This window comes from Phocoena sinus, chromosome 10 (assembly GCF_008692025.1).
Source record: "Phocoena sinus isolate mPhoSin1 chromosome 10, mPhoSin1.pri, whole genome shotgun sequence".
Taxonomy (NCBI): Eukaryota; Metazoa; Chordata; class Mammalia; order Artiodactyla; family Phocoenidae; genus Phocoena; species Phocoena sinus.
The window spans coordinates 102348222-102364326 of NC_045772.1; the positions used below are offsets into that span (position 1 = coordinate 102348222).

The 16105-nt window shown below is 45.6% G+C and overlaps 1 protein-coding gene across 3 annotated transcripts in view; it reads left to right on the top strand.

Annotated features, from left to right (window-relative positions):
- Positions 1–492: 492 nt before the first annotated feature.
- BCL2L13 (BCL2 like 13) overlaps positions 493–16105 on the top strand; it is a 65913-nt gene continuing 50300 nt past the window's right edge. Inside the window, exons 1-2 of one of the 3 annotated variants that reach the window (XM_032646831.1) lie at positions 493–959; positions 11981–12151. In XM_032646831.1, coding sequence (XP_032502722.1) covers positions 12031–12151 — 121 coding nt within the window. In that variant the 5' untranslated portion in view covers positions 493–959; positions 11981–12030. The remainder of the gene's footprint in view (positions 960–11980; positions 12152–16105) is intronic. The other 2 variants (XM_032646830.1, XM_032646829.1) reach the window with 2 other exon arrangements.

Consider the following 16105-nt stretch of genomic DNA (forward strand, 5'->3'; position numbering starts at 1 on the left):
CAGCACCACCCGAGTTCTCAGTCACTCGGGCCCAAAGCCTCGGAGCTCCAACCTTCTTTCGGATTCCGCCACCCACTCTCATTATCAGTTCAGGTTTTTATCACTTCTTTTTTCACGGCTGTATTGAGATATTCACCTTTTTGAAGTGTACAACGGAGTATAATTAAATGGCTTCAAGTGAGTGTATTCACAAAGCTGCGCAACCACCAGCACAGTCACCCGGAGAACATCTTCGTCACCCCAGAAAGAACCCTTGACCCCCACTAGCAGGCACTGCCCATCGGCCTTTTGTCCTCGGGCAGCCTTCCGCTCCTCCGCCCGGCCATGTCAGGCGCCCGGACACAGTGGCTCCCCCAGGGCACGGTGGAGACGCCGCCTCGCCTCCCAGTGGCAGCTGCAGATGCGTTCCTTCCTCGCTGCGCTACGGCGCCCCCGCCCGCTCCGTACCCTCAAGGCCCAGCCCCCCACCCGGCGCTGCGGCGCCGCAGCTCCTGGGACGCCACGCTCGGTTAAGCCGGCTCGCCTGCAGCTCCTCCAGCGAGCGTCGCCAGCCTCCGCACCCACGACAGTGGGCCCGTCCGAGTCCGCCTCTTTCCCAGCGGTCCATGGCCGCCGCCGCCCGGAACCATAGAGCTGCTCCCCATAGAGGAGAGCAGGCCGGGAGAGAGCGGCTCTTCCGGCTCACACCTGCGCAAAGAGGCCTCCGGGACTCCGTGGTCCGGGCTTCCTCTTGGGAAGGCGGATCCGCCCTGGCGGCGCGCCCGGCTCCCCGCCCCGACGCCGGCGCTGACGGAAGCACGCCGGGTGACCTCACCCGCCAACATGGCGGCGGCGGTAGATTAGGACCGCGGGTCGGAGCCGCCGCCGCCGCCGCCGCCGCCACCGCCGCCGTGGGATCCTGTGCGGAGCCGCCGCCGCCGCCGCGTTTTCACCTCTTCGGGGACACGGGCCTGGACCAGGTGAGGGGAGCGGGGTCGCGGGCAGGCCGCGCCGGGCCCTTTCCCAGCTTCGCCCGAGGCGTCCCGAGGCCGACGCGGGAGAGGGGGGGCAGTGAGAGGCTGAGGGCGCGAGGCCGTTCCGCTGCTCCTCAGACGTGTCCGGGCGCGGGTCGGCGGGCGTGGGCCTCGGGCGAGGGGTGCGTGCGCGGGGCTCGCGGCCTGGGTCCCCGCCAGCCGGCCGCGCCGCGGTTTCTCCCCAAGGTTCCCGGTGCCCCTCCCGGCGGCTCCGACGCCGCTGTCATTGCTGTTGCTAGTATTTCACGTGTTCGTTTTTGCCACCCTTAGAGGCGGCACGGTTCGGGCTAGGTCGTTTCTTCCTTTGGTCTTTCTCCCACCATCCCAGGCCGACCCCGAGTGTCTCGCCTTCGTGCCGGGACTTTCCGAGATGGGGCTTCCCCGCTGGGAGCCGGAGCCTCGGGCCCGCGGTCTTGGGCCCTGGCCGCCGCCCTGCGGAGCCTGCCCGATGCCCGCACGAGCGCGCGGTTACCCGCCCAGCCAGCGCCCGGTTTCTGTACAAGTTCTTAACGAAACTGACGGTCTTCCCTTTCCCCTGTTTCTTTGCGACGTGGGGCAAAACAAGCAAGTCCTCCAGCGAAACTGTCAGTGCGATTTCCCCGGGAGGTTTGGTGTAAACCAGAATGCTGGTCTCTGCCCTGATTTGTGTGACCTTGGATGAGTTGCCACACCCTTCTAGTACCTTCTTTTCTTCAGTCTCCCAGAAAATTAAGCAAGTGTTCGTGTAGGTGGTGAACTGCTTGTACATCGCGGGATAAATAAATGTACACTGTAAATTGAAAATCTTTAAACCACTATGGAATATTCTTCGTTTGATAATAGGCCGTTAGGGACTTTGAAAATTCTTTTACTCTGATTGGTCAAGTACCATTCTCAGTATTTTTTTTTTTTCCCAAAGGATGGATTTTCTTACGGAGGACCGTACCCCAGTAATTGAGTTCGGTTGAGGGATACAGACGGTTGAGTCCAAGCCGTTTTGTAGAGAAAAGGTGCTCGTTAGCCCGTCAGTTAGTCAATATTTACTACATATCTTGCTCAGCTTTTAGGACAAGTGATTTGCAACAATAAGTATTGTTTTAAGAACATGTTTCTCTTATAAAACATTTTAGACATACAGAGCAGCAGTTTTAACCAATCACAGTACCACCATCCTGCTTTTTAATCATAGTTTTTTCAAACTTGATTTTGATGCATATCTTTTTCCAAATAAGTGGTCACCAAGAGTTTTGTTTTTTTTTTGGCCGCTCTGCGCAGCATGCGGGATCTTTGTTCCCGGACCAGGAATGGAACCCCCGCCCCCTGCCATGGAAGCACAGTCTTAACCACTGGACCGCCAGGGAATTCCCAAGAGTTCTTTTTTTTTTTTTTTTTAACATATTTATGTATTTGTCTGTTTAAGGTGTGCCAAGTCTTAGTTGCGGCATGTGGACTTCTTAGTTGCAGCATGCATGCGGGATCTAGTTCCCCGACCAGGGATGGAACCCAGCGCCCTGCAATGGGAGCACAGAGTCTTAACCACTGCGACACCAGGGAAGTCCCCCAAGAATTTTTTTTTTTTTTTTTAAATTAATTAATTTATGGCTGTGTTGGGTCTTCGTTGCTGCATGCGGGCTTTCTCTAGTTGCGGCGAGCAGGGGCTACTCTTTGTTGGGGTGCGCGGGCTTCTCATTGTGGTGGCTTCTCTTGCGGAGCACGGGCTCTAGGCACGTGGACTCAGTAGTTGTGGCTCGTGGGCTCTAGAGTGCAGGCTCAGTAGTTGTGGCTCATGGGCTTAGTTGCTCCGCGGCATGTGGGATCTTCCTGGACCAGGGCTCGAACCCGTGTCCCCTGCATTGGCAGGCGATTCTTAAGCACTGCGCCACCAGGGAAGCCCAAGAGTTCTTAATTAATATATGTCAACAGGGTTGAAGGAAGGGGGCTATTTTCAGAGTTGCTGATTTTTTTTTTAGTATTTTATTGAGATACCATTAAGTTGTTCCCATGTGTAGTCACAGAGTGTGCACCTATCACTGCAGTTTTCATTCCCGAAAGAAACCTTGTACTCATTAGCAGTCATTCTTTATTCCCACACTCCCCCATCTAGGCAGCCACTGTTTTACTTCTCTGTAGATCCCCCAGTTCTGGATATTTCATATGAACAGAATTTACTTCCATGTTGTAGCAGGTATTGGCATTTCTTTCCTTTTTATGGCCACATAATATTGCATTGTGTGAATAGACTGCGTTTTTACAGTTCATCAGTTGACGGGCAGTTACTTCCACTGTTTGGCTGTTATACGTAATGCTGCTGTGACCATTCGTGTGAACGTTTTTGCACGGACAATGTGTTTTCATTTCTCTGTGGCACATACGTAGGAGTGGAGCAGAGAAATTGACTTTCATGTTTCCCTTTTATGCACGTTATCTGCACATATATGGGAAGCCTGACTATGTGTTTGTGGGGAGAGTGAGAGTGAGGCATTCCTCTTTAAGTACATTATGTTGGAGTGCCAGCTGCTGAGTGGAAACATTTTTGGACGGCCCTTAGCACAGGATTGAACTGGCGTCTTCAGTTAGGCACGTTCCAGTTGGAAAGGGACAGTGGACACTGAAATAGTGTCTGCTGAGTTTTCAAATGCTTAGTTGCATTTCTCAGTTGGACCCAGTGAAATTTTTGCAGTTTCACAATTTTAATTAGGATTATGTAACTTTTCTTTTGCAGAAAGTCCTAGAATTGTATGATACCTAATAAAGTACAGATTGAAGAAATAAAGTCATTGGACTTCATGCTACTTTGTGGAGCTTAAAAATTCTTTGCTAAAACCACCAGTGGGTCTGGAGACTGGGATCGGGGAATCAAAAACTTTGTCCGTGCTTAAAACTCCAGAGTTTTCATTTGTGACTGAATTATCGGTGGATTTTCACTTTTCTCTTTGTAAACTGGGATTGTATATCTACTCAACTCCACATTATTGCAGTATTTAACAATCTTATTACAATTTTATTTTAGTGGGAGGAGATAGTCTAAATACAAAGCTTCCTGAAATAATTTAATTACATCATGTTAGATTGTAATATTTTTCTGCTGTGGTTCTATGGGGTTAAGAAATAGAATATAGGTATGATATTCTAAGTTAGTATTTCTGATGTGGGTGCTAGAAATTTGTTTTTTGTTTTTTTTTTTTTTTGCGGTATGCGGGCCTCTCACTGCCGTGGCCTCTCCCGTTGCAGAGCACAGGCTCCGGATGCACAGGCTCAGCGGCCATGGCTCACGGGCCCAGCCGCTCCGCGGCATGTGGGATCCTACCTGACCGGGGCACCTGTGTGCCCCTGCATCGGCAGGCAGACTCTCAACCACTGCGCCACCAGGGAAGCCCTAGAAATTTGTTTTTAATAGCCTCCAAGATGATTATGATCAGACAAGGTTGGGAAACAACTACAAAAAACTCATGTTGCTGCAAATTTGCTTTTCATAAGAATTTAAAGTAGAATTTAATAGTTGCTGTATACCTTCTGGTTACTGTTCATAAAATGTGCCTAATTCCCACAGTACTATCTGTTAACATCCTGGGATTTGCACTGGTACTCATAATAGAAATCTGGTTTTAAAAAAAGACGATTTATTGTAAGATTGTGGATATTACATTTGTTACTGAAGGATCATGGATGTTTTGGAGATGCCACCAAATGTATGTATAAACACAGGATTAAGTTACCCTAAGCTTCCTCAGGCTGTCCATCTGGCTGACAGCTACCTGTAACTTGAGAGAGGAGCAAATTAAAGGTGTAAGGCAGAGAAAGAAACAGCTGGGCAACACAACTGTGTTCAGTAGGTTGTTAGAATTGTGTAAAAAGCAGGAGTTTTTATATTGAAGATCACTCTTGTATTTAATCACTTCTTGATACCAAGAACACTTATACCTAATTTGAATTCTATAGGGTTCTAGATAAAATTTAAAGAGTAAAAGTAGCTATGTCTTTTTTATCATTTAAAAGGAAGCTTGAGCTGTCTTAGGCATGATATGTCCTCTGGTTGGTGAGTAAGTAGTGGGGTGGACCTGAGCCTGATCCCCTGCTTCCAGGAAAGCTCTGGGTGGTGGTCTCAGATCATATTTACTTTTTCTTTAACCTGTCTTTTTCCTTTTTGCCCCCCTGTCCCGTTCTGAAAATTGACAAATTTGCTTCTTTTGGTATTGTGGGTGTCTGACATTTGGGAAATTGCCTTGTTTTTCTACCCTTTTTTCCTGTTATCATTAGTGTTAGTGTTTCCACCTCTGTGTTCCTCTCACCCAGCACGTTGCCTGGCTTGCAGGAGATGTGTATTGAATGAATACGGTTAAGGCCTAAGAGTTCGGCACGGAAGAGGATGTACTCAACCGAGTGGTTGCACTGTTAACTAGCTGTTACGATTTTGGGCAAATAAATTGTCTATTCTTGTTTCTCCATCAGTAAAGTTGAGACTGTTACCTTTTCCTTCTGGTGTGGAGGATTACTGTGACAACACGTGGAAAAGTGCTTCAGAAATAGAGGTCTCGTGCAGAGGTGATTTATTTATGATACCTTACAGAAGTGCAGGCGCTCTTTGTGCAGCATGCAGGTTAGTCGCCACCGAGTATGCAGAGGGAGTGATGCCCTCTCTCCCCAGAATACCCTGCAGCAGTGCTGCAGAGTTCACACTTGGCATATTTTCAGTGCCTTTGAGAAATTGTAATTTAATACAAACGCACGAGACCTGTGATAGCATTTCTTTCTGTTTATTTATTTTTAATTGAAGTATAGTTGATGTACGATGTATTGTTGTTACAGTTGTACAACATAGTGATTCACAGTTTTTAAAGGTTATAGTTCATTTATAGCTATTATAAAATACTGGCTATATTCCCTGTGTTGTAGACACATAGTAGTGTTTTTGAGGTCTGCCTGCCCCATCACCTAAACACAGGCCTGAACGAGCTGCTTTGCTGCTATAAACTGGCAGCTCAGGTGAAGTTAGAGGAGTTGGAAGGATGTTATATCCTGCGGGTCTGGTTTGTTTATGACTGGAACGTCAGAGACAAATTTGAAGCCTAAAGACCATGCACTAAACTTAAATGATGGAAGTATGTATGGTCAGCTTCTCCATTAGTGTGAGTCATTGAGAATGGTTGAGTGTCACGGAAGCGGTCACCAACTGTGTGGACGTATGGATAGTAACATGTGTACTAGAGCTGAGGACTTTATAGTGGAGAATTATGAAATCCATGATTAAAATGGCATTTATGGGGCTTCCCTGGTGGCTCAGTGGTTAACAATCCGCCTGCCAGTGCAGGGGACACGGGTTCGAGCCCTGGTCTGGGAAGATCCCACATGCCACAGAGCAACTAAGCCCACGTGCCACAACTACTGAAGCCTGTGCTCCGCAACAAGAGAAGCCACTGCAATGAAGAGTAGCCCCCGCTCGCCACAACTAGAGAAAGCCAGTGTGTAGCAATGAAGACCCAACACAGCCAAAAAAAATAAATAAATAAAATTTAAGGAAAAAAAGATGGTATTTATGGTTAGTCGATAGGGATTTGTAAGAAAATTTGAAGAACACTAGGTTAAAAATCCAGTTTGGATACTTGGTAAACTGTGCTTTGTCTGTAGCATCTGGGTTGGTGTGTAACTAAAAGTATCTTAAGAGATACGGATTTTTGATAAATACAAGAAATTTTTTTAAAATTTTGTTTTATTGAAATATAGTTGATTTACATGTTATATAAATTTCTTTTTCTTTTTTTTTTTTTTTTGGCTGCGAGGCTTGTGAGATCTTAATTCCCCAACCCAGGGATTGAACCTGGGTCACGGCAGTGAAAGCGCCAAGTCCTAACCACTGGACCGCCAAGGAATTCCCAATGTTGTGTTAATTTCTGCTGTACAGCAAAGTGATTGTTATACGTATATATACATATATATATATACACACACACACACACACACATTCTTTTTCATATTCTTTTCCATTATGGTTTATCACAGGAAATTGTATGTAGTTCCCTGTGCTCTACAGTAGGACCTTGTTTATCCATCCTTGATATTATAGTGTGCATCTCCTAACCCCAAGCTCCCCCACCCCCATCACCCTTGGCAACCACAAGTCTGTTTTCTATGTTTATGAGGCTGTTTCTGTTTGTAGATGGGTTCATTTGTGTCCTGTTTTTGATTCCACGTGTAAGTGATATATGGTATTTGTCTTTCTCTGTCTGACTTACTTCGCTTAGTATGATAATCTCTAGGTCCATCCATATTGCTGCAGATGGCATTATTGCCACCACATCTTCTTTATCCATTCATCTATCAGTGGACATTTAGGTTGTTTCCATGTCTTGGCTACTGTAAATAGTACGCAGCCAACATTGGGGTGCATGGATAAATACAGGAAATTTGATTATAACAAATTCTAGAACATCAATTTTTTAAAATATAAAACATATTTAAAATACATTTAAAATATAAAGCATTATTCAGAAGATGAGTACTTCTTTTTTCCTGTTACCAAAAAATTCTGAGACTTTTTATATGTTAAATTTTGTTACTGATTTGCTTTTTTCTCCTCTCTTTTGGAACTTAATCATTTATTCCTTGCTCTCTATTTATATCTCATTGGCTCCTCCACTGAATGTAAATGTGCTTAAGTCTCTTTCATTGTATATAAAACAAAACAAAATTAATGAACTCTCAGACCCTTTGTCTCTCTCCCCAGCCTCCATTCTTGTCTTCCCTTCAAACCATGAAAGAATAGACTAAAACCCATTTTCTCTACTGATTCACTTTCCATTCACTTTTTTTTTCTTTTCTGCTCATTTCTTCTTTTTTATTTTTAATTAATTTATATTTTATTTTTTGGCTGCATTGGGTCTTCGTTGCTGCACACGGGCTTTCTCTAGTTGTGGCGAGCGAGGGCTACTCTTTGTTTCCGTGCGTGGGCTTCTCATTGAGGTGGCTTCTCTTGTTGTGGAGCACGGGCTCTAGGCGCTTGGGCTCAGTAGTTGTGGCACATGGGCTCAGTAGTTGTGGCTTGCGGGCTCTAGAACTCGGGCTCAGTAGTTGTGGTGCACGGGGGATCTTCCCAGACCAGGCTCGAACCCGTGTCCCCTGCATTGGCAGGCGGATTCTTAACCACTGCATCACCAGGGAAGTCCTCCATTCGCTTATCACGTCCCTGGCCTCTGCCGTTGCCCTGCCAGTCAGATTAGCCCATCCTGTCGGGGACATCATCTTGACGTTGCATTTTTTTTGGTGTGTTGTTTGTACTGCCTTCTTCCTGAAGCACCTCCCCCGACTCTGAGCACACCCTCCTGTCCCCTTTATGCCTTTCTGCCTGTCCACTGCAGACCTTAGTGGGCTCCTCTGCCAGCTTCTCATCTTTTTGGCTAGCCCTGAAATGGTAGTTTTGCCTTGAATTCTAATTGGGTTTCTTTTTCAGATTAAACCAGTGTTTCTCAACATGTTTTTTAAAAACCCTTTTTCCCTTTGATAAATAAAAATCTCTGGCTCCTCTTCTGGTGGTGCTCGGGGTGGGGGTGGGGGGTATGTGATTCTTCCCTCCCATCCTCTCACTGAGAGTCAGTGATACAAAGAAGATTGAAAGTTTACTCAGATTTATTTTCTATACCTTATAATCTGAAACCAGTAGGTAATGTTTGCTTTTCCAAGCATGAATATGCTTTTTCAAGCGCAGCCACCCCTTCTCCCACCTCCTGGAAACTTTGGCGCTTCCTCCCCTTGGACGTCGCTGCTCTCCGTCCACTCTCCGTAGGTGATGCTGTAGACCCGCCTCTGCGCAGGCCACAGCTTTCTGTCTCCAGTGCAGACCTCGTTCTGAGTTGAAGGCTGTATGTCTAGCGTTCTGTTCATTTCCACCTTGCCGGCTGGGGGCACTCTACAGCTCAGTACGCCCCCAGGTGAACTTGTCATCCTCTCCCCCAGGCAGCTCCTGCTGCACTGCGTGACTTGGGCAGTAGGAGCAGCGCCACGTTCTGTACAGCTGCCTGGTGACTGCCGTTGAGTTGGTTCACAGATCTTCGAACTCTGCAGGTTCTCCCTGTGTCCCCTTCTCCTTCCCTGTGTTCCTGCTCTGGGTCGTGCTTTCATACGCTCCTGTTCAGGTTTTTCCAGTATTACCCTAACTTGTGTCCTTGCCTCCAGTCTCCGTTCTGGCTTCCACACTGCCTCCAGGATGATTTTTCTAGAATATAATCTGTTCATGTGCTTCTCTTGCTCAAAACCCTTCAGTGATTCCTACTGGCGTTCTACAGAGTTCCTAGCGTCTTTTTGCATCATGATCTAATCTGAGAGGCTCCCGAAAGAAATTGAGTGCTTTTTTCCCTCCAGAAAAAATGCTCATGCACACAGAATTTGCATACAGTTCTGGGGGTTCGTTAATGGACATGGTTAACATAATTTCCCAGCTTACAGGATAAAACCCGAGCTGCCAAGCATCCTGTAGCATACGAGGCAGGCCACATGCTGACTACTGCTGAGCCCCATCCTCCTTGTATCATAGGACTTTGCCATGTCAAGTGGGTAATTTTTGTGGTGGTCCCTGCTGTTCCAAAACATTTCTGTGCCTTTTCCGGGTCTGCTTGACATCTAAAGTTCACGTCGTCCCATTCCCCAGCTGGTTCAGTTGGTGACTAATCACTCACGTTCCAAGATCTGCTCAGGTTTTACCTTATAAAGCCTTTCCTGATTTCCACTTTTTTAAAAAAAATTATTTATTTATTTATTTTTGGCTGTGTTGGGTCTTTGTTGCTGTGTGCGGGCTTTCTCTAGTTGCAGCGAGCGGGGCCTATTCTTCTTTGCAATGTGCGGGCTTCTCATTGCAGTGGCTTCTCTTGTTGTGGAGCACGTGCTCTAGGTGTGCAGGCTTCAGTAGTTGCAGCACGTGGGCTCAGTAGTTGTGGCTCACAGACTCTAGAGCGCATGCTCAGTAGTTGTGGCGCACGGGCTTAGGTGCTCTGCGGCATGTGGGATCTTCCCAGACCAGGGCTTGAACCCGTGTCCCCTGCATTGGCAGGCAGATTCTTAACCACTGTGCCACGAGGGAAGCCCTCCACTTCTTTTTTCTTTCTCTCAAGAGAATTACCTGTTCATTGTTTTGGGTTGCCCCTCCCACTCATGTATACTGACTCGTATCACAGAATTTTATTGTTCTTATTTGTTTCTACGCTTTTGTTTTCCTCGACTTGATAGAAAACTCCTGAGGGCAGGCGATTGATCTTAAGCCTTTGTGCCCAATGCACAGATATTTCTTAAGATCTTAAAAGAGTCTATATCGTTGTTTTCAGTAGAAAACAATTATTTGGAAACTTCTTAATAAGACATTTTGGTTTGAAACAACTATTAAGGTATGTAGTAGGGGTCAAAAGATACAAACTTCTGATTGTGAAATAAATAAGTCCTGGGGATGTAATGTACAGTCTGGTGACTATAGTATATAATTCTGCCTTGCATATTTGAAAGTTGCTAAGAGAGTATGTCTTTTAAAAAGGGGGGTACATGGTATGTAAAACAACTGTTAAGTCCACATGGAGAAGTGAATTTTACTTGCATTGATTAGGGTACAAGTTAAAGTACCTATTGAAGACATTCAGAATAAAGTGGCTTGAATAGGAGTCAGAGCCTAGTGGTCAAGGCGGGCAGGGCAGCTCTGCTCCACAGGGTCATTCAGGGACCCAGGTCCCTTCTGTCTTGTGCTGTCCCCTGGAGTGGTGTCCTTGTTTGCATGTCAGAGTGAGGTGTCTGCCATATGCACATTTCAAACCCAGAGAGGAGGAAAGAGGAAGTCTTCAAGGAGAGACCCCCGCCACCACCACACTGCACATGTAACTTCTGCTCTTCTTCCTCAGGCTCAGGCTACTCTTGTAGCACACGAAGCTGTAAAGGAAACAGGGAAATGTTGTTTGCAGCTGTGTGGCCATGGACGTAGCTGAAATTTAGTAGGCTTTATTAGTAAAAGAAATAAGAGAACATATGCTGGCTCTGAGGGGAAGGTAAAGAGAGGGCAGAGCTAGTGTTTTTGCCACATAGGTGAAAATAGAGTAACTAGGGAGAGGTAGAAAGGGAAATTTGCTTTTTTTTTTAAGGGAACTTTATTATTTTTATTTATTATTTTTGGCTGCGTTGGGTCTTTGTTGCTGTGCGGGCGCTCTCTAGTTGTGGCGAGCAGGGGCTACTCTTCGTTGCGGTGCGTGGGCTTCTCATTGCAGTGGCTTCTTGTTCAGGAGCACGGGCTCTAGGCACGTGGCCTTCAGTAGTTGTGGCTCACAGGCTCTAGAGCGCAGGCTCAGTAGTTGTGGTGCATGGGCTTAGTTGTTCCGCGGCGTGTGGGATCTTCCCGGACCAGGGCTCGAACCCATGTCTCCTGTGTTGGCAGGTGGATTCTTAACTACTGCCTCATGAGGGGAGCCCAGAAATTTGCTTTTGATCTGATACTCGAATAAATAAATTCCTACTTGTCAATAAATTGAATTATGTTTTTTAAAGATTACTGAGGAAAAAAAGGCCAAGAAATATTTATTTTGGTATTTAGTTGAATAGTTGGAGTCAATGGGAAAATGTACTGGCATGTAATAAACTTTATTTATTTTCTTTTTATACGTTTATTTATTTTTACTTTATTTTTGGCTGTGTTGGGTCTTCGTAGCTATGCATGGGCTTTCTCTAGTTGCGGTGAGCAGGGGCTACTCTTCTTTGTGGTGACTTCTCTTGTTGCAGACCATGGCCTCTAGGCGTGCGGGCTTCAGGAGTTGTGGCACGTGGGCTCAGTAGTTGTGGCTCGTGAGCTCTAGAGCACAGGCTCAGTATTTGTGGCGCATGGGCTCAGTTGCTCCGCGGCATGTGGGATCTTCCTGGACCAGGGCTCAAACCCATGTCTCCTGCATTGGCAGGTGGATGCTTAACTACTGTGTCTCCAGGGAAGCCCCTGTAATAAACTTTAAACTGAAAAAATACTTTTATGTTTTTAGGTTTTACACATCTGTAAGTAGACCTTTCCGGAGCTCTGCCAGCCGACCCCATGGCGTCCTCTACTACTGTGCCTCTAGGATTTCACTATGAAACAAAGTATGTTGTCCTCAGCTACTTGGGACTCCTCTCTCTGGAGAAGCTGCAGGAGCAACATCTTTCCTCACCCCAAGGTATTATCTTTGGCTTGTGGTGGTTGTATTAAGTAGTAATAATTACTTCATGTGTGCAAAATTATATGTATCTAAGTAACTTATAGCTCTGGTTATAAGATTGAATAATACTAATAGGCTCTTAAAGAATAAGAGCCACTCCATCCCTTCCCATCCCCTCATCCATTCCCACAAGCATGACTTTTCATGTTTTTTAAGAGCTCTATATTTTATTTTATTTATTTATTTTTTGGCCGTACCATGCGGCTTGCGGGATCTTAGTTCCCTGACCAGGGATTGAACCCATGGACCCTACAGTGGAAGCCTGGAGTCCTAACCACTGGACCACCAGGGAATTCCCAAGAGCTCCATATTTTAAATGATTGCCATTGGTACAGGGAAAAATGTAAATAAACAGAAACCCATCTGCCTTTAGAGATTTCATACTTAGCAAGCCATAGATTAGAATTATATAATTATTTTTAAAGTTTATAACACAGTTAAGTTCCTCAAATCACCTTTTTTCAAGGCTATTAGGGTTTTTTTTTAATTGAAGTATAGTTGATTTACAATCTTGTGTTAGTTTCAGGTGTACAGCAAAGTGATTCAGTTATATATATATACGTATATATCTTTTTTTTTTCAGATTCTTTTACCTTATAGGTTATCACAAAATATGGAGTAGAGTTCCCTGTGCTATACAGTAGGTCTTTGTTGTTTATTTTATATATAGTAATAGGGATATTAGATGTAAACAGTCGATCAGACTTAGAGAGTTTTTAGCGCAGTTCTTTATATCACGAAGTTGTATATGTCCTTCTTTAAATGATTTGCCAAACGAAGCTTAAAACAGTTACTAGAGGCTGAATTAATCTTCTTTGTTAAGATGCAACATCATCATCTTAAATAGTCTTATCCATAGATTTTTACTACAGCCATGGAGGTAGTTCTTATTGCTGCTGTTTTAGCTCAAGAATGGGTAGTGTTGGTACTAGGACGACACGAATTCATGTCTCCTCACAACTAGGGCACCTACCAGGCACCAGTGGGGGACCACGGACACCTAAGGGGACGAGAGGAACCCCCAGCGACTGGGGAGGACGTGGGCGTAGGGGGAGTGAAGGGGGAGGAGAAGTGGAGGCCGGATGGGACAGGAGCCCCTGAGGGGTGGCTGGGGGAGGGGAAGGGATCCCACGCCCGAAGGGGGAAATTGGGGAACCATTGGGAGGGCAGAGGATCAAAAGGGGGCATGGCCAGGTTTCCCCTGTCCACTTGGGCCCCTGGGAAGCTGTTGAGGTCCCCAGCCTGATCCTCTGCCCACCCAGGCCCCCTCCAGCCAGGCGGGTCCTGAGGGAGTGGGAGGCAGGGAAGGGGGAGCAAAAGTAAAGGCCAGACCTCCAGGACCGGCACCCCTGAGGGGTGGCTGGGGGAGGGGAGGAGTTCCTACACCCAGCGGGACCCACCCACAGTTAGGGGTCCAGCAGCGACTGGGAAGACCCTGGGGGAGACGGTGGGGGAGGGGTGCGAAGGAATGGATGGGAACTGGGCCAGCACTTTCCCTGTCTACTCAGGCACTGGGGAGCCTGTTGGGCTCCAGGCCTAATCCTCTGCCCTCGGAGCCTCCCTTCTGCTGTGCAGAGCCCAAGCCCCGCCCCTGCACCCCCAGCCAGGGCCCCACCTCTACACTCAGAGACCCCCCCCTGAGACCCCCTCCAATGTGCTGGGCCTAAGCCCCACCCACACATGCTCACTCTGGGCCCTACCTCCAGACTCCAGAACCCCACACTCCAGAGGCCCTCCTTTCCACGTGCTGCCTCTCACCTTCTGGGCAGGTCCTAAGCAGAGGCCCCGCCCCACACTGAAGGTCACCCTGCCTAAGCTCTGCCCCACACTCACCCCCCCCTCCACCGCCAAAGTCCCACCCTACCCTAAACCCCAGCCCTGCCTAAGTTTCACGCCCCGCCTAAACTACCCCCCCAAGGCCAAGGCACTTTTTTTTTCTTTCTTTTTCCGCTGTGGTTTTATTTTACCTTATTGCAGTTGTTTCAATTATAGTTTTATTTGTCCTAATACATTTTTTATCTTATTAATTTTATTTTGTTTTTTATTTTTTGATATTGTACTGCTCCTTTTTGTCTTTCTTTCTTTCTTTTTTTTTTTTCTGTGCCATGCAGCTTGTAGGATCTTGGTTCCCAGGCCCGATATCAGGCCCAAGCTCCTGTGGTGGGAGCTCCAAGTCCAAACCTCTGGACTAACAGAGAACCTCAGACCCCAGGGAATATCAGTCGGAGTGAGGCCTCCTGGAGGTCCTCATCTCAGCACCAAGACCCAGCTCTATCCAACTGCCTGCAAACTCCAGTGCTGGATGTTTCAGGCCAAACAACCAGTAGGACAGGAATACAGCACCAATCATCAAAAAAAAGAAATGACAAAAAAATATGTTACAGATGAAGGAGCAAGGTTAAAAACCTACAAGACCAAATAAATGAAGATGAAATAGGCAACCTACCTGAAAAATAATTCAGAGTAATGATAGTAAAGATGATCCAAAATCTCAGAAACAGAATGCAGAAAATACAAGAAAAATTTAACAAGGATCTAGAAGAACTAAAGAGCAAACAAACAGTGATGAACAACACAATTACTGAAATTAAAAATACTCTAGAAGGAATCAATAACACAATAACTGAGGCAGAAGAACGGATAAGTGAGCTGGAAGATAAAGTGGTGGAAATAACTGCCAGGGAGCAGAATAAAGAAAAAAGAATGAAAGGAATTGAAGGCAGTCTCAGAGACCTCGGGACAACATTAGACGCACCAACATTTGAATTATAGGGGTCCAGAAGAAGAGGAGAAGAAGAAAATGTCTCAGAAAATATTTGAAGACATTATAGTTGAAAATTTCCCTAACGTGGGAAAGGACATAGTCAACTCCAGGAAGCACAGAGAGTACCATACAGGATAAATCCAAAGAGAAACACACGGAGACACATATTAATCAAACTATCAAAAATTAAATACAAAGAAAAAATATTAAAAGCAGCAAGGGAAAAGCAACAAATAACATACAAGGGAATCCCCATAAGGTTAACAGGGGATCTTTCAGCAGAAACTCTGCAAGCCAGAAGGAAGTGGCAGGACATATTTAAAGTGATGAAAAGGGAAGACCTACAACCAAGATTACTCTACCCAGGAAGGATCTCATTCAGATTCAATGGAGAAATTAAAACCTTTACAGATAAGCAAAAGTTAAGAGAATTCAGCACCACCAAACCAGCTTTAAAACAAATGGGAAAGGAACTTCTCTAGGCAGGAAAAACAAGAGAAGGAAAAGACCTATAAAAACAAACCCAAAACAGTTAAGAAAATGGTAATAGGAACATACATATTGATAATTACCTTAAATGTAAATGGATTAAATGCTCCAACCAAAAGACATAGACTGGTGGAATGGATACAAAAACAAGACCCATATATAAGCTGTCTACAAGAGACCCACTTCAAACCTAGGGACACATACAGACAAAGTGAGGGGATGGGAAAAAAAAGATACTCCATGCACATGGAAATCAAAAGAAAGCTGGAGTAGTAATTCTCATGTCAGACAAAATAGACTTTAAAATAAAGACTATTGCAAGAGACAAAGAAGGACACTACAAATGATCAAGGGATCAATCCAAGAAGAAGATTTAACAATTGTAAATATTTATGCACCCAACACAGGAGCACCTCAATACGTAAGGCAAATGCTAACAGCCATAAAGGGGGAAATAGACAGTAACACGATAATAGTAGGGGACTTTAACTCTCCACCTTCACCAATGGACAGATCATCCAAAATGAAAATAAATAAGGAGACACAAACTTTAAATGACACATTAAACAAGATGGACTTAATTGATATTTATAGGACATTCCATCTAAAAACAACAGAATACACTTTCTTCTCAAGTGCTCATGGAACATTCTCCAGGA